The sequence below is a fragment of the Aethalodelphis obliquidens genome, unplaced genomic scaffold (genome assembly GCF_003676395.1).
Source record: "Aethalodelphis obliquidens isolate GAN/ISIS:26980383/991018 unplaced genomic scaffold, ASM367639v1 scaffold36, whole genome shotgun sequence".
Taxonomy (NCBI): domain Eukaryota; kingdom Metazoa; phylum Chordata; class Mammalia; order Artiodactyla; family Delphinidae; genus Aethalodelphis; species Aethalodelphis obliquidens.
In genome coordinates, this window is record NW_020837980.1 from 6,174,221 (window position 1) to 6,197,181 (window position 22,961).

The 22,961-nt window shown below is 40.0% G+C and overlaps 1 protein-coding gene across 2 annotated transcripts; it reads right to left on the reverse strand.

Moving 5' to 3' along the window:
* Positions 1-14,722: 14,722 nt before the first annotated feature.
* On the reverse strand, positions 14,723-20,600 carry MED21 (mediator complex subunit 21). 2 transcript variants are annotated; one of them, XM_027129385.1, is made up of 4 exons: positions 20,473-20,600; positions 16,420-16,534; positions 15,773-15,873; positions 14,723-15,211 (listed from the first exon to the last, which is right to left on the reverse strand). In XM_027129385.1, the coding sequence occupies exons 1-4, from the start codon at positions 20,512-20,514 to the stop codon at positions 15,035-15,037; spliced, it is 435 nt and encodes a 144-aa protein (XP_026985186.1). In that variant the 5' UTR covers positions 20,515-20,600; the 3' UTR covers positions 14,723-15,034. The 2 variants fall into 2 exon arrangements, with proteins under 2 accessions (XP_026985186.1, XP_026985187.1); XM_027129386.1 differs by lacking the exon at positions 20,473-20,600 and adding an exon at positions 19,789-20,449.
* Positions 20,601-22,961: the final 2,361 nt, after the last annotated feature.

A 22,961-nucleotide genomic window follows, 5' to 3' on the forward strand; every position in this document is an offset into this window, starting at 1 on the left:
CTTCTCCACCCTCCTCACCATCTCTCTCCATCAGCCTGCATCCCATTACCCTGTCTTACTGTCTTCTTAGCTCCTGTGTACGCTATCTGAAATTACCATTTTGATGTATTTATTTGTTGATTGTTCATCTCCTCCCTCCACTATGTGATCTCTTTAAAGATATCCCTGGGATGAACATTTTTTTTTTGTGGCTGCATTGGGTCTTTGTTGCTATGCGTGGGCTTTCTCTAGTTGCGGCAAGTGGGGGCTACTCTGTTGCGGTGCGCGGGCTTCTCATTGCGGTGGCTTCTATTGTTGCGGAGCTCGGGCTCTAGGCGCGTGAGATTCAGTAGTTGTGGCACACGGGCTTAGCTGCTCCACGGCATGTGGGATCTTCCCAGATCCCACAGGGATCAAACCCATGTCCCCTGCGTTGGCAGGAGGATTCTTAACCACTGCACCACCAGGGAAGCCCTGTGATCTCTTTAAGAATGAAGATTAAAAAAAAAAAAAAGAGTAAAGACCTGGTCTGGCTTATTCATTGCTATATCCCAGGGCAGTCCCTGCACACAGCACGGATGCAATAACCATTTGCATCATGAATGAATAAGTAACTGACCTCCCCTACTATGTTCAATTGTTCAAGACACTGTGCTGGACCCTGTACAATGTTAAGATGGTCCCTGCTCTTTTTGAAACACTACCATGTCAAGTGTGAGCCAATGTTCCTAAAGTTTGGGTCCATAAATATCTACTGAAGAAAGATAGATCTTAGTTTCATGTGAAAGTAATAAAACAATATATAGTCAACAGAAAATTAAATAAATCCAATAATTAATGTATGCTTTGTTCACAAATGTTCAAAGTTCAAGTTTACATACTTATCTGAATTCTATAAATCCTCCGAATTTATTAAATGAGGTCTAAGATTATGTAAGAGATCAAGCTTTTATGATTCTGATTCCTGTACTTACAAGATTTAGGACGGAGTATTGGCAAGTGCCCTGGAGTACTGGAATCAGAGGGCCTGCCACAGGCAGGCTCTGGGTCAATTGACAATTAACTGTTGATCCTCAGTTTACCCTTGGAAATACTGATATCTACCCCACAATAACCACAGAGATATGTGAGGTTCAAGAAATAAAAGAAAACCAATTATAAATAACTTTTTTTTTTTTTTTTTTTTTGGCAGTACGCGGGCCTCTCACTGCTGTGGCCTCTCCCGTTGCGGAGCACAGGCTCTGGACGCGCAGGCTCAGCGGCCATGGCTCACGGGCCCAGCCGCTCTGCGGCACGGGGGATCCTCCCGGACCGGGGCACGAACCCGTGTCCCCTAGCATCGGCAGGCGGACTCTCAACCACTGCCCCACCAGGGAAGCCCTATAAATAACATTTATTGGTCACTTCATAACAGACTAAATACTTGACATTATTGTTCATATCAACTTCATAATCCAATGAGGTAGGTCATTATACTTTTTATTTTATAGATTCGGGATCTGAGACACAGAGCGGTGATGTGACTTAATCAAGGTCACAGGACTTGTAAGTGGTATGGCCAGGGTTCAAACCCAGAGCCTATGTACTAAACCATTATGTCTTATGCCTTCTAAATAGTAAAAAGTTGTTCAAAGGTGATGTGTCAATTCAATTAAGAAGTTCTTGCAACAATAATCAGGAGACCGCACAGTTCTTTCAGCAGTAATCAAGAGACTGCATAGTAAGATCCTATTTTTCATAAGCTCAACTTACATCTACTGAACCCAAAGCCAATGCTTCTGGTATTCTCAGTAGCTGCATCTAATTTCCAACAAAATCATGGGAGTAAAATTCAACGCTGAGTCACCATATAAGTCCTGGATTCTGCATAGCATGCTTTATTGGCAAGTATTCCTTTGTTGTGATTTAGCCAAACCAGAAAAAAAAAAAAAAAAAAAAGGCTGACATTGAACTTGCATCTCAAATCTGAAAAAGCCTCTCTGAATTCCTATGTATAAACCATTGTTAGAAAGAATAAGTACAAATCAAGGGAATTAAGTTTAATCCCCCTAATAAATAAAGAGAGCCTTAGCCAGGGTTAGGGAGAAATCTCTTCCAGCAGCGCTCTTAGGAAGGATAGGGATTTACCGTACTGTTTTGCGTTATTTGCTGAAGCATTTAGAATAAGCCGCTGTCTGAGGGAGCAGACTACATCAGGAAGGAGCTTAACTCTTCTAAAATTAAAGTGTATATTCAATCTCTTATTGGATTTTTTCTTTGAAAAGCACTTGTTTCTAATACACAATTTCTTCACTGTCGGTTGAGAACAATAATTTCAAGATCACAGATAGGACCCTGGTGTCTAAGGATTTTCTTAAATTTTTAGCTCTGGCAGAAGAAAAGTATAATTTCAGGGGAGTCTTCCAACTTTAGCCAATCCTGGGCCTGAGAAATAAATAAGATCAACGTAAACAGTCTGGATAACTGACAAGGAAATGCTTCACTGTCACGCTCAGCATGGTTATGAGACTTAGGAGCGTCCTCCATGATGTCGGAATTCTTCTTGCCAAAACAAAACAACTAAGATAAAATACCAAGCTATAACAGACCTCAGCCAAAGAGGAAAGAGTAAGAAGAAAAAAATATAACCACTAATTGTTACATCTGCTGCATCACTATTTGAGGTAAGCGTCTTCTCCTCTCACCCAGACCCTTAAACAATCTTAGCAAAGTAAAGGTACCATGCTGTCTTATTTTATTTTGAGGTAGCAGTTCTCAAACTTTTTAGTCTCAAGACCCCTTTATACTCTTAAAAATTATCAAGAACTCCAAAGAATTTTGGGTTGGATGATATCTAATAAATGGGAAATTGTTAAAGTTCAGGCATACCTCAGAGATATTGTGGCTTCTGTTCTATCACCGTAAAGCGAATCTTGCAATAAAGCAAGTCACATGAATTTTTTGGTTTCCCACTGCATATAAAAGTTATGCTTACACGAAGCTGTAGTCGCATTTTGTCTAAAAAAAGTACACACCTGAATTTAAAAATACGTTATTGCTAAAAAATGCTAACCATCACCTGAGCCTTCAGTGAGTCATAATCTTTTTGCTGGTGGAGATTCTTGCCTCAGTGTTGATGGCTGCAGACGGATCAGGACGGTGGTTGCTGAAGGTTAGGATGGCTGTGGCAGTTTCTTAAAATAAGACAATGAAGTTTCCTTTCACAAACATTTCTCTGTAGCATGCAGTGCTGTTTGACAGCATTTTACCCATAGAACTCTTTTCAAAATTGGAGTCAATCCTCTCAAACCCTGCTGCTGCTTTATATAATAGTCCTTTGTTATCATTTCAATAATTTTCACAACATCTTCAACAGGAGTAGATTTCATCTCAAGTAACTACTTTCTTGGATCATCCATAAGAAGCAACCCCTCATCCATTCCAGTTTTATCATGAAGTTGCAGCAATTCAGTCATCTCTTCGGGCTCCACTTCTAATTCTAGTTCTCTTGCTGTTTCTACCATATCTGCAGTTACTTCCTCCACTGAAGTCTTGAACTCCTTGACATTATCCATGAGGTTGGAATCAACTTCTTCCAAACTCTTGCAAATGTCGATATTTTGACCTCTTCCCATGAATCTCAAGTGTTCTTACTGGCATCTAGAATGGTGAGTTATTTCCGGATTTCAATTTACTTTGCCCAAATCCATCAGAGAAATCACTATCTATGGCAGCTATTGCCTTACGAAATTTATTTCTTAAAGAATAAGACTTGAAATTCAAAATTACTCCTTGATCCATGGGCTGCAGAACAGATGTTGTATTAGCATGCATGAAAACAACATTAATCTCTTTGTACAGCTACATCAGACGTCTTGGGTGACCAGGTGCACTGTCAGTGAGCAGTAATAGTTTGAAAGGAATTTTTTTTTCTGAGCAGTATGTCTCAAGAGTGGGCTGAAATTCCTCAGTAAACCATGCTGTAAACAGATGTGCTGTGTGTCATCCAGGCTGTGTTGTTCTATTTATAAAGCACAGGCAGAGTTGATTTAGCATAATTTTGAAGGGTCTTAGGATTTTCCAGATGGTAAATAACTTAGCTTCCACTTAAACTTGCCAGCTGCATTTGCCCCTAACAACAGAGTCCTTTGAGGCACTGAAGCCAGGCATTGACTTCTCCTCTTTAGCTATGAAAGTCCTAGATGGCAACTGCTTCCAATAGAAGGCTGTTTCATCTACAAATTGTCTGACAATCTGTTGTTTAGTGTAGCCACCCTCATGAATTATCTGAGCTAGATCTTCTGGATAACTTGCTGCAGCTTCTACATCAGCACTTGCTGCTTCTCCTTGCACTTTTATGTTATGGAAAAGGCTTCTTTCCTTAAACTTCATGAACCAGCCTCTGCTAGCTTCAAACTTTTCTTCTGCAGTTTCCTCACCTCTCTCAGCCTTCGCAGAATTAAAAAGAGTTAGAGCCTTGCTGTGGATGAGGCTTTGGCTTAAGGGAATGTTGTGGCTGGTTTGATCTTCTATCCAGACCGCTACAACTTTCACCATATCAGCAATAAGGCTGTTTCTCTCTCTTATGTGTTCACTGAAGTAGCACTTTTAATTTTCTTCAAGAACTTTTCCTTTGTGTTCAAAACTTGGCTAACTGTTTGGCTCAAGAGGCCTAGTTTTCAGCCTATCTTGTCTTTCAACATGCCTTCCTCACTATGCTTAATCATTTCTAGCTTTTGATTTAAAGTGAGAGAAATGCAACTCTTCCTTTCATGTGAACACTCAGAAGCCATTGTAAGGTTACTAACTGGCCTGATTTCAACACTATTATTGTGACTCAGGGAATAGGGAGGCCCAAGGAGAGGGGGAGAGACAGGGAATGGCTGGCTGCTCAGTGGAGCTGTCAGAACACACACAACTTTTATAGATTAACTTTGCTGTCTTGGGTGTGCACAGTTTGTGATGCCCCAAAACAATCAACAGTAGTAGCACCAAAGATCACTGATCATAGATCACTTTAATAAATATATTACTAACAAATTTTTTTTTGAAATATTGCAAGAGGTACCAAAATGTGACACAGAAAGGAAGTGAGCAAATCCTATTGGAAAAATGGTGCTGATAGACTTACTAGATGCAGGGTTGCCACAAACCTTCAATTTGTTTAAAAAACAACAGTGTCTGAAGTGCAACAAAGCAAAGCACAATAAAATGAGGTATGCCTGTATTAATATATTCTACAATAAAATAATGAGCCCAATATATGTAAATATAAATAATGTAGATTTTTATGGAATTTAATTATATTTTCCAAAACAAACTAGTGAGAACAGAAGGATTTTGCAAATAATGGATTATCATATCTGCTTCTGTGTTCAACCTATTATGATATTGTTTTGATTGAAGTATGTGAAAAAAATCTGGATGTGCAATTTGAACAGGGAAGCGTATTTTAATAGTCTTTTCAGATCATTGTGGATATTCTTCTTTGATCCAGCCCTGAGAATCAAGTCAGTTTACTAAAAGTCAGTTGCAATGTGGAATCCAAAATCATTATCAGTGAGCTTTCTTATTGCGTTACAGTAAAATCCATTGCATTTAAATGGATATTTTACTGGTGAATTATTTTATAACATCAAGTAATGGCCATTTGGGGGAAAATGGTTTGCTGAGCTATTTAGATCTTCCCTATATCGACACATATTATTAAACAATACTTTAAAAATCACAATTGGTAACCTCATCACTGATTTCATCAGAAAGATCTCAGAAAAATCTTTAAGTATTGGGAAGCTGTTGAACTCACGAGGAGGATACAAGTTTTCCAAAATTCTAATTTTTGCTTGAAAACTCATATTTTATCGTTGGCAACAAATACTGTCAGTTGTGCTCCTTGAAGTGACAAGATTACTTGATTTATAATATTTCTGAGACAATTATCTCCCAAGTTACCTGAGTCCGAATAGTTTGTCTCTCAGTCATTAGTAAATGATGTTCCCTGAAAACAAGCAGCTAGTGTAGCTCACAAGTCAAAAAACTAAGTTCTTTCTCCTTCATACAACCGTTATACATGGATATGCAGCAGAAATGCTATATGTATTCATCATAGTTTGTCACACAGAATAATAAAAAGATGTACATTCAAGGGTCAAGATTTAATAAAATTAATTTTTACTGTTTCATCAGGGGCATTCTTAAATGAATAGGCTTTTTCCCCCATGTGAGTGTATGACAGTAAAGAATGACAGTTTATGATGAGTTTGTTTCCAGTGCCTTGACTCATGGCAAGGCTCCAGAAGTTTTACCCACCATGGCTCTTGTCCCATCAGTACAATGCCAACACAGCAGAAAAAGCAAGTAATATCTCAGCATTATTATGAAAATACTTTTGACTTCACAGACCTGGGTATCCATGAGCCATACTTTAAGAACTGTTTTCTATAGCATAGCACATCAATACCTGGATTTAAATGTGGATATTCTAAAACCACTTTCTAGGGTTTTCTTCTTGAAAGACGGCCCTAGAAAAATATTCTGACTAAATGTTGCTATTGAGATGACCTGATATTTAATTGAGTATATGGGTTGCTTTGTTATCATAGAGGTCTATGATCCCCCAATTTATTATTGCACACCCCATCCCAACAAATGTTGAGTTGACATCCCTGATATATGCGTATTTATTTCTTTACAAACTATACGTAGTGCTGTCCTAATATATTTGTTATTATAAGTCATACTTCCAAAGACAGAAATTTTGAAAAGATGAGATAAAAAATTAAAACTATTCTTCAATATGGTATTTTATTTTATGTTTTATAAAACATTTCTTTGCCTTCGCCAAAGAAATTTTAGTGAGAGAAATGTAATTGAAGAGTTTTGTTTCTATAAAATTTGGCTTGGTACTATGGGATAAAGTGATACGAAGTTCTGGTTACAAGTTAAGTTTATTCCAATATTTGGTGTTAATGGCTCTCACAGCTAAAAAAGATCCTGCAAAGAATTATGGATTCAAATCGAAAGGTTAGCTGCATTTACTAAATCAGTTCATCCACCTGTTATAAAAAGCTTTTTTTTAACATCTAAGTAGTAAATTTCCATCTTCCCAGATGTCAATAAATTGTTCTTCCAAACAGTGAAAGTTTTTGCATTTCCATATTTTAAACAAATTGGTTCAAAACTAACTTTTTGGAAAATTTTAAAATAGATCAGATAGTTTTGTTTCAGAGATATTTTAAGTGTTTAGATAGGACAGCTTCATAGAGGATGAATATCATTTTTGGCCAAAAAAAATCCTGTAATAATGGGAGTATTTCCAAACATCTGTTGTCAAAACGTCTTTTACATTAGAAGAGTTTCTTTCAAACTGAAGATACATATTCTCACTCAGTGTTAAATATTCCCCTTCTCTTGAAATGACATAGTAAATGTGTTTTTTCTGTGTGTGCTTTATTTTGTTTCTCATTCTTATTTCCATACAACCACTTTGAAAACAGTTTTGCAGATTCTTAAAAAATGTTAAATATACACCTATCATATGATCCAATCATTCTATTCCTAGGTATCTACCCAAGAGAAATAAAAGCATATGTCCATATAAACACTTATACCTAAATGTTTATAAAGAAATTTGCGTTGGACAAAAATTGGAAACAATCTAAATGGCCATCAACAGGTGTATTGATAAACTGTGGTACATCCATACAATGGAGTAAGACAACAGTAAAAAGGAATGAACTATTCATACATACTTCAACATGGATGAATCTCAAAATCATTATGCTGAGCGAAAGAAACCACACAAAGTACATACTGTATGATTCCTTTTATATAAAATTCTAGAAAATACAAACTAATCTACAGTGACAAAAAGCAGGCTAGTGGTTGCCTGGGGTCAGAAAGCAGGAGCAGGGAGGGGATGGAGGAAGGAATTTCAAAGGGACATGAGGAAAACTTTGGGGAGTTACCCCTACACACCTCCTGGAGTGGCTAAAGTTAACAGACTGTTGTAAGTGTTGATGAAGGTGTGGAACAACTGCAACTCTCATCCACTGCCAATGAGAAAGTAAAATGGTAAACTTTGGAGAAGAGTTTGGCAGTTTCTTAAAAAGTTAAATATATAACTAATAAATACCCCAGATGTTCCACGCCTAGATATTTATTAAAGAAAAATTAAAACAAGTTCACAAAAAGACTTGTATAAAATAGCTGTATTCATAATATCCCAAACCAGGAAATAGCCCAACTATCCATAAACAGGTGAAAGGATAACCATATTTGGCACATCCATTAAATGCAATACTCTTCAACAATAAAAAGGAATAAATTACTGATAAACTCAATAACATGTGTAAATCTCAAAATCATTATCCTTAGTGAAAGAAGCCAGACAAAAAAAGAGTACACACTGTATGATTGCATTTATATAAAATTCTAGAAAATACAAACTAATCTATAGTGACAAAAAGCAGATCAGAATTTCCCTGAGGATGGGGGTGGACGGAGGGATAAATTAAGAAGGGGCAGGAGGAAACCTTAGGGGTTCTTGGAAATGTTTGTTATCTTGGCCTTGATAATGGTTTCATGAGTGTATGTGTACATCAGACTTATCAAATTGTACACTACACCCCCCAACACACATGCAGTTTATTGTTATCAATTGTACCTGAAGAAATTTGTAAAAACAAAGGACTGGAATATGATAGTTATTGTTAGGTGCTACAATCAATGCATTGCGGTGGGGGGGGGGGGATGAGAGGCTAGAGGTATTAATCACCAATTTAAGGCAAAGTGTGAAAGCCAGAAGGTGTCCTTGACAGCAGACACTCAGCTCTTATAGCCTGAAGGCAGAAAAAGCTGAAGATCACATTCAGTCTTTAATTATAAGAGAAGTGAGCCTCCAGAAATATTTGATTCTCAACCCAGGCAAGTCAGCTTCACCAAAGTCAGGGCATTGATTGGGAAGGAATGTGACACTCCGACTTAGAATGGGGCCTTCTTGGTGACAGCACTCAAACATCTTGAATCACCAGATTCATCTGGGACTGAACAAGGCTAGCTCCCCCCCCCCCCCCATTAAAGGCTAGCTCTACTCACTTCCTTGAACATGATGCAGAATCCTCTGCTTTGCAAGACAAATGCCATACCCACACACCTCTGGCAGGGATATACCGCCACCTCATAGCCTGGCTACCAGATAAGAAACTAGGATCAGTCACAGTCTAACACAGCTGAGGAGGTTCTGGGTCTGCTGAGAAGGATAAGGTGCTGCAGGACCTAGCTAAGGTGTATGGGAGGAGCTGAGAAAATATATGCAAGACCAGGACATGACACCAGTGTACAGAACCAAGGGGACAAAAAATAAAGTTGGACAAGGGAGACTTTACTGACATCAGACCACTCTCTTGTCATATAACATTTAACATCTTGTGTTTAACAACTAGTTCATAAAATTCCTAAAAATGTCACTACTGGGTCTTGTAAGAACTGATAAGAGCCATCCTGCCCTAGCACACCACTGGCTAAGGCCGATGGCAGAAGATGCTGGCATTAAATTGGGCTACCTGACAGTAGTAGAAATGATAGGATCCCAAATAGGGGTCAGGTGGTAATGCTTATCAGATGCACAACATGGGCTCAATCATAGTAATAAATAGCAAAGTCAGAGTGGCTAGCAATGGGGACCCTGACTTCAGAGAACTATGGAGTGTGTTAAGAGAACACGAGTCCCCAAGGGCAGGAGAGGTGGGCAGTACTGCTCAATCAATACAATCCAATGAAACCAAGGATGGATGATTAAACACCAGAGAGCCGCTGCCCCAATTAAAAGTCACAATCTCTTCCCTATTTCCAATCCTGAGACCCTTGTCAGATTTAGAACCCATTGTTCTCATGAGGATCCCCACAAGAAAAACTCTACAATATCATAGCAAGTGTTTATGATGATTCTCCCAGGCCTACTCCCAAGGGACCCATGGCCGTTTACCCAGGTAACTGTATACAAGGAAAAGAGAAATACCCAAGGCATTTTGAGGAGTGTTAGCTAAAGGGTCTGATTTGACATTAACACATGAGGATCCAAAGCATTATCATGGCTCCTTTGTTGGGGAAGGTAATAATAAACAATAAAGGGTGCCCTGGGCCAAGATCCCACGCATAATAGGTCCACTGGTTCCATGACTTATCCAGTGACCATTTCCCCAGCCCGTAAACTTCACAGTTAGCAACCACTCCACATGAGTTACTTAACCCCTGGCATAAGAGCTATGGAAGTGGACAAAGGCAAGTGGAAGCTCTGAAACTGTCCCTCCCACTCTGCCTTGGTCAAAATAGTAAATAAAAAACAATATTGCATTGGCAATATTGGAAATAAAAGACAAATATTGCAAATATTTGTAAATGCTGTAAAAATTCAAAACAAATTTATAAAATTTTCTTATAAATACTGTAAAGAAAAAACAATATTGCCTGGAACTATGGCAGAGATTGAAGCCACCCTTAAAGACCCGAAAGATTCAGGCACCATTATCACCATCACATCCCTACTTAATTCAATAGTCTAGGCCCTACAAAAACACACGTCCAGCATATGAACCTATCTATGAAACAGAAACAGAATCACAGACATAGAGAACAGACTTGTGGTTGCCAAGGGGGAGGGGGTTGGGGGGAGGGCTGGAGTGGGAGGTTGGGGTTAGCAGATGTAAGCTTTTATATATAGAATGGATAAACAACAAGGTCCTACTGTCTAGCACAGAGAACTATATTCAATATCCTATGATAAACCATAATGGAAAAGAATATTTTGTAAAAAGGAATGTATATATGTATAACTGACTCACTTTGCTGTACCACAGTAATGAACACAACATTGTAAATAACTATAGTTCAATAAAAAACAAAACACGTGTCTAGGAGGATGATGCTAGACTACTGCACACGTATACTCATTTACCCTTCATAACAACCCCATGAGGAAATTAGTAATATTTCCGCTGTTTTTCAGTTGTGTTGAGACATAGGTAACCTGCCCAAGGTCATACAGCTAATTAGTGGCAGTGCAAGCAGGTGGCACATGCGCCTATACTATGAATCACTTTTTTCATTGCCTCTCCATGTAGGGCAGGTTTCTGATGTGTGGCCTGTCCAACACACACCCACATGTGTGAAGGTGGACGTAAAAGATAATTTACCATCCAGAGAAAGTGCTCATTGAGCTTCCTCTGTGGCCCATGCCAGGACTTAACAACCTCTGTATGAAGAGCCATGAAGGTGTGTCCCTGTCCTTTTATTTTCAGCTGAGAGTGGACATTTGGTCTCAGATTCAAGTTACTGGCTCCAGAAGGACACTAGTTCAAATCAGAATCATAACACTAGTTTGAGTGGATTCCAGGGGAATCGTAACCTGGCACGACAGCTAGTCTCCACATACCCCTCTAGGTCACAGAACAGCCACTTCCTGAATGGAACCAAAGTTCAGGGTCAAACGGCCCTCTCGTGGTGAAAGATGGATACTTGTTTGGTCTCAGAAGCCCCAACCTGCAGCATCAGTGCCTTAATGGAGCTTTCGCTCCATCTGAGGCCTTTCTCAGGCAACTGGAAGAAAAAAAAATGCAACCCTCAATAGGCAGGGACAAGGATGCAGAGCAAGGACACGGCGGCAGGCAGTTCATCTTCCTAAATTCTACTCACTGTTGAACTTCTGAGGAGTTGGGGAGACAGCGGGAGTCAGTCCTGTGGAGGAAGATCGAAAGGCCTCTTCCACCAATATCTATAACTGGCTAACAGCAAACCAGTTCTGCCGAAATCAAACACAAGTGAAGCATTATGCTGCTTAAAAATGTGTTGCCTTGGGCTTCCCTGGTGGCGCAGTGGTTGAGAGTCCGCCTGCCGATGCAGGGGACACGGGTTCGTGCCCCGGTCCGGGAGGATCCCACATGCCGTGGAGCGGCTGGGCCTGTGACCCATGGCCGCTAGGCCTGCGTGTCTGGAGCCTGTGCTCCGCAATGGGAGAGGTCCGTGTACTGCAAAAAAAAAAAAAAAAAAAAAAGTGTTGCCTCACTATTTCCAATAGCCAAGACATGGAAGCAACCTAAATGTCCACTGACAGATAAACATAAAGCAGTTGTGGTATATATTTAAGATGTTATGGAAAAACCCAAACGGACTTTTTGGCCAACCCTATATATAAAAATATAAATATAAATATAAATAAATAAATATATATATATACGCATATATATATATATATATAAAATGGAACGTTAGCCATAAAAAGAACGAAATAATGCCATTTGTGGATGGACCTAGAGATTATCATATTAAGTGAAGTCAGAGAGAGGCAAATATTGTGTGACATCACTTATATGTGGAATTTTTTTAAAAATGATAGAGACTTCCCTGGTGGTGCAGTGGTTAAGAATCTGCCTGCCAACGCAGGGAACACGGGTTCGGTCCCTGGTCCGGGAAGATCCCACATGCTGCAGAGCAACTAAGCCCGTGTGCCACAACTACTGAGCCTGTGCTCTAGAGCCCACGAGCCACAACTACTGAGCAGCCCACGTGCCACAACTACTGAAGGCCGCGCGCCTAGAGCCCGTGCTCCACCGCAATAAGCCTGCACACCACAACGAGGAGAAGCCCCCACTCGCCACAACTAGAGAAAGCCCGCGTGCAGCAACGAAGACCCAATGCAGCCAAAAATAAATTAATTTAAAAAAATGATACAAATGGATCTATATACAAAACAGAAATAGACCCACATACATACAAAACAAGCTTACAGTTACCAGGGGGGGAAGGGGAGAGGGATAAATTGGGAGATTGGGATTGACATATACACACTACTATATATAAAATAGATAACCAGCAAGGACCTACTGTATAGCACAGGGAAGTCTACTCAGTACTCTGTAATGACCTATATGGGAAAAGAATCTAAAGAAGAGTGGATATATGTATATGTATAACTGATTCACTTTGCTGCACACCTGAAACTAACACATTGTAAATCAACTATACTCCAACAAAAAAATTTTTTAAATGTGCTGCCTTAAACCTTATCATTGAAAACATGACCCTTAAACATAGTTTACATGAAATAGTTTTATTAAATATATTCCTTCCTGTTCAAGAATATTATTACACTTACCTTAAAAGACCCTCTTCCCAATAGCATCCCCTTCTTTCCACCAGACAGGTAATCAGTGCCCTGAATTTTGTCTTTGGAATCTCCTTATTTTTAAATTATATAAACATACATGTATAGGCCTGCCCTGAACATATACAGCCCTGGCCAAGAATACTTGGAAGCCTAGGGACCATATATCCAAATTACAAAATGTATAAATCAAGCTACCAAAGTGTTAATTAAAAAAATAAGAAGTAAGTTTTGTCCTCCTGCCTGGAAAAGTGAACCTTCTTGAACACCTAGAAAGCCAGACTCAAATTTCTCAGATTACCAATGAGGCTGAGCATTTGTGCACCTTTATTGGCCATTCCTCTGCTGTGAAATGATTATTTTGTGATTTTCCTAATGGGTTGCTTTTTTCTTTTTTTTTTGATTCATAGAAGGGTTTTACATATTTTAGATACTAACCCTTTGTCCAGTTCCAAGTACTGTAAATACCTGCTGCAAGGCTGAGCTTGCATTTTTATTCTTTTTGGAGTACTTTCATGAACAGAAGATCTAAATTTTAATGCATTTAAATTTATTAACCTTTTCTAAATTAGTTAATATATGTAAGTTTGAAGCAGTGTCTGACACATTGTCTATCGTAATTTTTGAATTCTTTTCCTTTATGATGTGAAATTTTTATATCTACTTTAAAAAAGCCTTTCCTATCCTGAAGCTATGCATATTTTCCTAAGAATGTCTTCTAAAAATTTTAGATATTTGCCCTTCACCTGGCATGAAATTTTTTTTTTCTTTTTCCTTTTTTGTAACGGCTTTATTGGGAAATAATTAGCATACCATAAGTCACCCTTTTAAAGTATGTATTTCAGTGTTTTTCAGTAAACTCAGTTGTGCAACAACGTCCACTAATTCCACAACATTTTCATCACCCCAAAAAGAAACCCCATAGGCACTGAATTTAATATATAGCATATATATAACCAATATCCAGCACGATTTCTATTATTTCCCCAGTGATTCACATCATCTCCATCACAAATCAAGTTTTCCGATCTGCGTGGATTTCTGTTAGATCTCTCTATTCTCTTCCATTGGCCTATTTATCTATCCCTGCACTAATACATGCTGTCTTATTAAAGCAAGCTTTCATTCTTTATTTTCTAATGAGAATACTGATTTCTATTGACACTTTGTACTTCCATATAAATTTTAGAAATAACTTGTCAATTTCCACAGAAATCCCAGTTGGAAACTTAGTTAAAATTCTGGGGGCTTCCCGGGGCTTCCCTGGTGGCGCAGTGGTTGAGAGTCCGCCTGCTGATGCAGGGGACATGGGTTCGTGTCCCGGTCCGAGAAGATCCCACATGCCGTGGAGCGGCTGGGCCCGTGAGCCATGGCCGCTGAGCCTGCGCATCCGGAGCCTGTGCTCCGCAACGGGAGAGACCACAACAGTGAGAGGCCCGCGTACCGCAAAAATAAATAAATAAATAAAAGAGGCAGAAGGATATCAACCTAAATTCAAAAGTCCACTATCTCTGCTTTTACCACCTCTCCTCTGGCTTGAGGGATGTTCTGATTTGTAAAGACTGTAGAAATATGACAAAAATAAAGACAAATTACATCACAATAGAATTTTATAGTACATCTGTTTAATTATATTATGACCATTAATGCAATATCTGCCTCAATAATTTAACCCAGATAACAATTTAAAAAAATGGCATAATGACAGTTTAAAGCTGGTTCAATCACGATTTTACAAGCTTATTATTAAGAGTGAAAACAGAAGACTATTTAAAATAGCTAAGAAGATAACATGTGTCATAGTGCTTAACGTTTCTGTAACTGTTGGTAAGGCTTCCATCTAAATCTGATGCAGAATTCTCAATGGCATTGAAACAGTTCTCTTCTCAGCCGCACGCACGGTATATATACACTGTGCTATGAGTCTGGAAGAGACTGGCTATGGGTGCCACTTCTTGTCTTCAGCTGGGACTGTGCAATATCAGCAAGTGCGCTCTGTATCTTTTCCAGAAGCATGTCCCCTCGATAAACAACATCCTCCAGACACGTAGCAGCTTCGTGATTTTCTTCTTCCAGCTTATACAAGCTTGCAGCCTTTGTAAGACACAAATTTAAGAATTTTCTGAGAAATGAAAAACTTGGAGATTAATGAAAGTTGAGGCAGAAAGAACCTGCAGTAAAAGTATTTACTTTTAAATCTGATGACTACCCAACCACTGTGATAAGAGTTTTCAGTTGCAGAAATCCGAAGATCAGATAAAACTTTCAGTGGCAGAAATCCCAAGATCAGAGTCTTCCCTGTATGAATTAACTTAAAAGATGACTTCGATTGGAGATCTCTGAATGGCTACATGAGACTCCCTTCCACGCTGCTTTCGGACACTACTATTCTACTCCACACCCAGAATGTGCCCCTCCTCTCACTCTTTGCAAGGAAATGAAGCAAACTGAGGAAAATGGCAAGTTTTCTTTAAGCTCAAAATTGGACAATTATACACATTCAGCTCAGTCTTTAACAGACTACAGTAGTTCACAGTAAAATTCCCACTTTAAAATTTAGATTAACTTTGAAAATTGTAACAAAAGGCACTAAATCTATCTCTTTAATTCAAAATTCTCTACTCACAAAATTCTCAAAGGAAAAGATATTTTTACCTGTAAAGCAGCTGTAGATTCTTCACTGGGTAAGGAATCTATCAAAACATCAATGTCTTTTGCTGTTCGTGCAATCAACGCTGCAAAAAGCTGGGCATATTCTAGAGAAAGATGGTACTCATTTAGGATATTAGAGAATCTCAAGTTTTCAGAAAGAGAAATTAAACTTTATGAAAACAGAAAACTTCATAACTTTTTCTGTAGCAGGCTTCTAATGATTAAAGTGTAATTTTAACACATCAATTCTATTACGTTTGAGAATTAGCTTTAATATTAACTCAAATTGGAATGTAAGCATAATGTATATCATTTCATTTATTAGGACAATACAGTGGTCACTTGAATAAAGGAATCTATAAATGGGATGCCTTTCTTATTAAGGTCCCTCAAGTAAAATTCAGCTAAATTCATACAATTCTCCTCTAAACAAGTAAAACGTCTGTTATTTGACAAGAAAAGAATTATGAGGTGTTACATAAATTGACTATAACAAATTCATTTCTTTTATGACAAACTTGCAGTAATATTCTCAAACAATAACATTTTTAGAAAGCCATAAATAAGTTGAATTTTTCAATAAATCTAATTTTAAGGGATTACAGGTAATGTGAGAGTCAAACTAAGAGAAGCCAAGAAAATCTATTTACCTTCTGTAGGATTAGCTGGCTGATCTTTGTTAATGGCTGTCTGAATATTACTAAAAGAGGCAGGAGGACCACACTGCTGCAACACTCCAATGGCATTACAAAACTGATCTGCAAGCTTGAGGCCAAAGGAAAGGTGGCAAAGTTAGAAAGGATTTATCTGTTTTACCGATTTTATTGGTAACAGCAGCAACAATGTTCCTATTATAATGGTCTCTGAGCAAGAAAATAAAACAAAGGAGTAATTCTGGATAACATAAACCAGTTACTAACAATGATTAAATGTTTTAATCATACAAAGAAACTACGTTTGGTTTCAATCAAAGAAATACAAAATAATCTTTCTTTTCTTCCCAAGGTAACAGAATGACTAGAGAAATATATGCCAATACTTACTGCAAGCACAAGTAAAGACTTTTGGGGAAGTAGTGGTGGAAAAGAGCAAATGTGATAGGCAAATATCTAAGAATGGCCCCAGGGTAAATTTTAAAATGTGACCCCTTTTCTCAAACTAGAGTAGTTACAAGAATAAAAGTGGGGAAAAGACTGCACCTTAAGTATTCTGAAATGTTTTTCTCCAGGACTCAAGCTGTGAACTCCCAGGGCTCTAAGAGTATTCCTTAATCAGTTTTGAAGATTGAGAATACCAAGTCCTTACTGAAACCGTGTCCCATGGGGTTAATGGAAGCTGTCACACTAACAAAAATACTGGAGTACGTCTTACAGAACAGCAGATAAGGGAACAGCTCGTTAGAAACCCCTCTGCTTGTAACCTGCCTTTAATGATTAAGACTGCTTTAGTTTTTTTTCTTTCCCTAATTGCACACCCTCCAAGCTTCACATAGCCCATGTCATACCACACCAGACTTCTTGCCACCCCTACAGATAACACTGCTGATGCGTGCATCACTGTAGTAACAGGGGCTTAAGTTGTTTTCCAGAAATTTGGAAGATTTGGAGTGGGCCCCTGCCCAGTTCAGACCAGCTAAGAATAGTTGGGACCACCAATCCTAAAACTGGTCCCGTGCACAACACCAATTACCTCACCTTTTCCCTACCTCCACCCACCCTTCCCCAGGCCTGAGAACACCCTGCTTCTTTAACCCATAAAATCTCAAGCCTCTTGCCTTCTGGGAAGCAATCTGAGATTTGTTCTCCTGTCTCCTCACTCCGCTGCCTCCTGAATAAATAAACCCCTTCTCTGCTGTGAAACTCGGTGTCTCAGTGTTTGGCCTGCTCCAAGTCCAGCAAACAAACCTGGCTCCATAACATTACCATCTCCAAACCTAAGATTCCTAGTCTCCCCACCAACTGCTCTCCATAGTCCCGACCTCTCAAACCTCAATTCCTCATCTCCAATCAGTGAATCAGCATTTCCACTAAGATTCACTGCCATTATTTGAATGACAGAACTCAAAGTCAACTGTTTCCTTTGTTTAATATCTAATTTCTATTGAGAATCTCCTAGTGAACCAGTCTAACTTCAGACTCAACTTTCATCTTCAAATCCTGCTAATACTACTACAAATCTTTCCCTTTTCCTTCTACCATCACTGCTGCTGTTAGTTCAACTTCACACAAGAATTGTTTACAACAGACTCCTCATTAATTTCTAGTTCTTATTTTCTTTTTTAAAATTATTTATTTATTTATTTTTGGCTGCTTTGGGTCTTTGTTGCTGCAAGCCGGCTTTCTCTAGTTGTGGCGAGCGGGGGCTACTCTTTGTTGTGGTGCACGGGCTTCTCACTGGGGTGGCTTCTCTTGTTGCGGAGCACAGGCTCTAGGTGCAGGGGCTTCAGTAGTTGCGGCTCAAGGGCTCAGTAGTTGTGGCTCACCGCCTCTAGAGCACAGGCTCAGGGGTTGTGACGCACAGGCTGAGCTGCTCCGCAGCATGTGGGATCTTCCCAGACCAGGGATCGAACCCGTGTCCCCTGCATTGGCAGGCAAATTCTTAACCACTGTGCCACCAGGGAAGTTCCTAGTTCTTATTATTTTCTATGTTATTTTACTCTGCTCAAAAATTTTGAGTTTGCCCCAGCATGGTCTTCAAGATAAATCTCCAAGTCTTCAGGCTATTTCAAAGCTTTCAATAATCTAAGTCAACTCTACTTGTTCATTATCTACTCCTCCTTCACATATGCCTGACTGGTGGTAAATTCATTCCTGACTACACTGCTTTTGCTCACATTTTGCAAAGGTAATAGAGTGGCAGTTACTGCTCTGAAGCTGTACAAACGTGGATTCTAATTCTGGCTCTGCTAACTCGAGTTTCTTTTAATTTTTAAATTGGGAACATTCTCACATTGTAGCATTGTTATGAAGAAGACAGAAAACACACACAAATATTCAACACACTGGCTATTTGCTCTGTCCTTATAAAGCTCTCAAAATCCATTTATTCAACAAATACTTATCAAAAATCAACTCTATGACAAGCATTGTATATAACTGTATAAACACACTGATACAGTGAACAAGACAGTTTCTGCTCTCATGGAGTTCTCAGTGGGTAAAATAAATTTTATTTTAATAATTTCACAAATAATTACAATTCAGATAAATGCTAATAAGATTCCCTCTATTTTAATTAATATCACTCAACAGTTCACTTTACTTCAGCACTTACAGCTGAAAACACTCAATTCATTACAACTCATTACCACATACTGCCTTTGCATTATTTAAATGTCTCTTGAGTATATGACATCGTTCTAATCAGACTGTAAACTCCTCAAGGAGTATTTCTCTGTATCCATGGTGGTGCACCCATCATGGATACCAGGCACCCATACCAGTTAACCTAGAGGTTTTTCTCCAAAATCCAATGATCAGCCTGCCTACCATGGAGTTAAGGGCCATATTCACTTTTCCTTACCACCCTTCTGGCTGAGACATGTATGAATACACAACATTTCCCCTAAAATAACATTTGTATCCAGCTGCATCATTACAATTTGATTTTGTAAAGCGTCAAAGGAGTATCTCCCTGAGGGAGACTGGTTGGCAGCCCAGGCAAGTCACCAAAGGCAGAATTTACCTTGGTGAATTCATCAACATTTAGGGGCTGGCCCTCACACACAAAGTAGATCAGTTTCTTGTGAGCAGATTCACACTCTTCAAGTGCACAAAGACTAATAACAGGAATACCAACTTATTAGCTTCCGCTGAGAAAAAACTGGCAAGAGACCAGGTACTTGGATTTTCCAGTCAACATCTCACCTGGGACATCAAATTATAAATAGAACAACAGAAATGTAAACAAGTTAGCTCTTAATGGTAATAAGTATATGAATTCTTTGGTTCGCATATACTTTCTACGTACACATAACAGGAAAAATAATCAGAAGGATCAAAGTAAGGGGGTCTATTCACAACACCTGACTTTTCATAGGGAGGAAACCCACTGGCAGGCATTTTAAAAACCTTAAATAAAGATATACGAAGGTCAGAAGATTGACTATCATAAAGACGTCGGTTTTCCCTAAACTGACATGCTGGGGGCGTGGCCAAGAGATGGAACCCTTGGTCTATAGGAACCAACTAAGATGAAACAAAACTTTTCACTTTACTATCACTCCCGCCCCAACCTGAAAATTTTGGCGAAGGAATATTCTCGGCTAACATCTAATGGCAAAAATCCAATCATTAAGAACAAGAATTGCCCTCCGTGGGTTAAAATTGATAAGGGGAAAAAAGCTTCCGCTTCCTCTCCCCTCCCGGCCAAAGAATCCCATAAGCACCACTGACAAGCAAGTAAAACCTTTCCGAGAGAACATGATAAGGCCGTGAAGCGTGACAGTCCACGCAGTCCTGTCACGGAGTGGAGTGAGATCCTCCACTTCGCAGGCTAAGAGGCCGCTGGCTCCCGCACCGCCCCGCCGCCGGCCTAAGACCTTCCAGACCGCGGCGCCGCCTCCCTCCAAGCCCAGCGCTTGATGCTGAAGCCCGGCCTCAGTCCACTCCCCACTTCCGAGTTTTGTCCCTCAGACCTCTTTTTCTGCCTTGCTTTCCCTCGGGAAAGAAAACGACGGAGATTAATCGCGCGCAATTACTCACCGAGTTCACGGCGTCCTGCAACTGCGTGAGCCGATCCGCCATGTTCCTCCCGCAAACAAACAAACGCGAGAGTAGCTGCTCGTACGCAATTGGGCAGCTCTAGGATGCGTCATGGCCAATCACAGGGCTGCGTTCTTGGAGTGGGTGGAGTCAAGCCTTACTCCACGCCCGACGCGGAGTGGGCGGGACTTTCCGGAGGCCTACTTTATATGGACTACTTCCACCTGGGGCGACTCAGCTGTGCGCACGTTCAGTAACGCGGGGACTGTACAGGGCCCACTTTGCTTGGGGTGCCAACATACTTTCTCGTGGCTTTTAGGTGTTAAACACTTTACAGAGATTGTTGGATTATGCGGTTTTTAAAAGTAATTTTCCCTATCCTCCCTTGTATCCATTTATAAACATCGCCTTGAATACTTGCATGGACCACAAAACGTACACAGCAAACAACTAAAGAATACTTGGGAGTCACGGTACCGACTTGAGTGTCAAGAAATCCAAATTAAAATTCAGCAAGTAATCAGGACGGGCTGTGTTCGGGTGCCCCTCCGTTGCTTTTGGGTGCGGAACGCCTGGATACGTATTTAAATGTGGGTGTGCTGGGGCAGCTGACACACGTGAGATGGAAAGTGTCCAAAACTAGTACTAAACTGAGCTGTAATGGCCGTGTTGGAAGATTATGGAAAACATAGGTCTTGTGGGCAAAAGTGAGAGGAGGAAGACGGTAAGGTAAGAGGTAAGGTGTAATCAGCATCTCTTGTTTGTGTGACTGCGAGAAACTCGGTAAGGAACAGAGCAGGGTTGGTGGAGAAGAGAGTGGAAGTTTCACAGTGGGAAAGAGGAGAAGGTAGTGGGAAAAGAGGAGGTTCCTGGAAAATAAGCCAGGTGCGTAGGTGCGGTATGTTCAGTTTTAAAAAAGATAAGCTGTGCAATTTAGGCTTAGACTTGGTACCTATTGAGGGTTTCAGTGTGAAGAGTGATGGTCGAAACTTGGTATTTAAGGAAAGTTAGAGCTGGGGATAGTCTGGAAAGAAATGAGGCTGGAATCAGCTAATGACTGCTTTGTGGACTTGAGACAAACTCACGGACCCTCCTCCTCAGGCTGATTATCCCTGATTACCCTCCTGGGGTTGGGGGAGGGTGGAAAAAACTCTCCGTTGGGAACTTGGCTTGTGGGTTCTACTCCAGGCCTAGCTGGGAAGCTCCACTTCTGCTTCACCACCACATGACCCCACCTCCAAACAATCGACAAAACTGCTGAGACCTAATTGGGAACCTCTACAGGTGAGGCACCTCCCCCCTTAATGGGATTATTGAGAGAATTCTAATTTGTTTTAACTGTAATATGGGGTAAGCTTGTGACCCTCTCTTCTCACCCCCAGCTGAGAGTGTTCCTTACTGAATGTCTGCCACGTGCCAGAAAGTTATGTGGGTGCTGGGTTTGCAAAGATGAATAAGCCAGGGGCTCACAAGGAGGAGGGGTCTGCAGTTATTCAAGAATGAGGTGAGTTGGGCCTAGACTAGGGTGTTGAGCCTGAGAAGAGAAGGCTAGTTTTGAAGGAAAAATTCACACGGATTGGTGCCTGGCTGGATACAGAGGGATGAATGACAGCACCCATGAAGGGAGAATACTAAGTTTTGTAGCCTGATTGAAGAGAATTTGGGCACTTGGGGTAGAACCACTCTGAAGCAACTCCTATTACAACCCAACTTCCATCCTGTTGTCCTGTCGTTACGTTCCTTACAGTTTTCAGTAGCTCCACAGAGACTTCAGGTTGATGTTCAGCCATTTCTGCTTGGGTTTCAAGGTTGACCATAATCTGGCTCTAGGAAACAGATTCCTGCCTCCACGTGCAATAGTTTTCTGAGTGAAATAATCACTTCAGATTATTCAGCCACAGCCCCTGAAAACTTTTGTTTTTCCTGCGCTTCTTAAGCCTCTTCTGGCCATGGACCCCTAAAGAATCAGATGAAAACTGTGGACCTTTTCCCAGACCAGGCTCTCAAAATTTTGCATACATTTTCAGGGGTTAATGAACCTCTTGAAGTTGTGGACTTCAGGTAATAATCCACCTGCAAAATACAGTCTTATATGTGTAGCTCAGGATGCCTCAACAATGGCTCTATTGACGTTTGAGGCTGATTATATTCTCTGTTCTGAGGTGCTGTCCTGTGCATTGTAGGATGTTTGTCAGCATCCCTGTCCTCTACTCACGAGATGAGAGTAGCAACGCCCCCCCACCCAGTCGTGACAACACAAAATATCTCCAGATATTCCCAGATGACTCCTAGCAGGTGTGGGGCAAAATTGCCTCCAATTGATAACCACTCAATTCTTTACCTTTATCAAAACAATTTCTTTGCTGTTATTTAATTCACACTCGATCTTTTAAAGTTTTAATTTTAATGTAAATTTTATGAATTACTAGATTCCACATGGACCCCTTCTCTCTCATGATTTTGACTTTTTTTTTTTTTTTTTTTTTTTT

Bases quoted from the DNA above. Each gene is read 5' to 3' on its own strand.
- MED21 (XM_027129385.1), bottom strand. From the start codon at position 20,514: ATGGCGGATCGGCTCACGCAGTTGCAGGACGCCGTGAACTCG. The intron at 16,535-20,472 runs GTGAGTAATTGC...TTTGGCCTCAAG, and splicing joins TGCAGGACGCCGTGAACTCG to CTTGCAGATCAGTTTTGTAA. The intron at 15,874-16,419 runs GTAAATAGATTT...ATCTTTCTCTAG, and splicing joins GCCAGCTAATCCTACAGAAG to AATATGCCCAGCTTTTTGCA.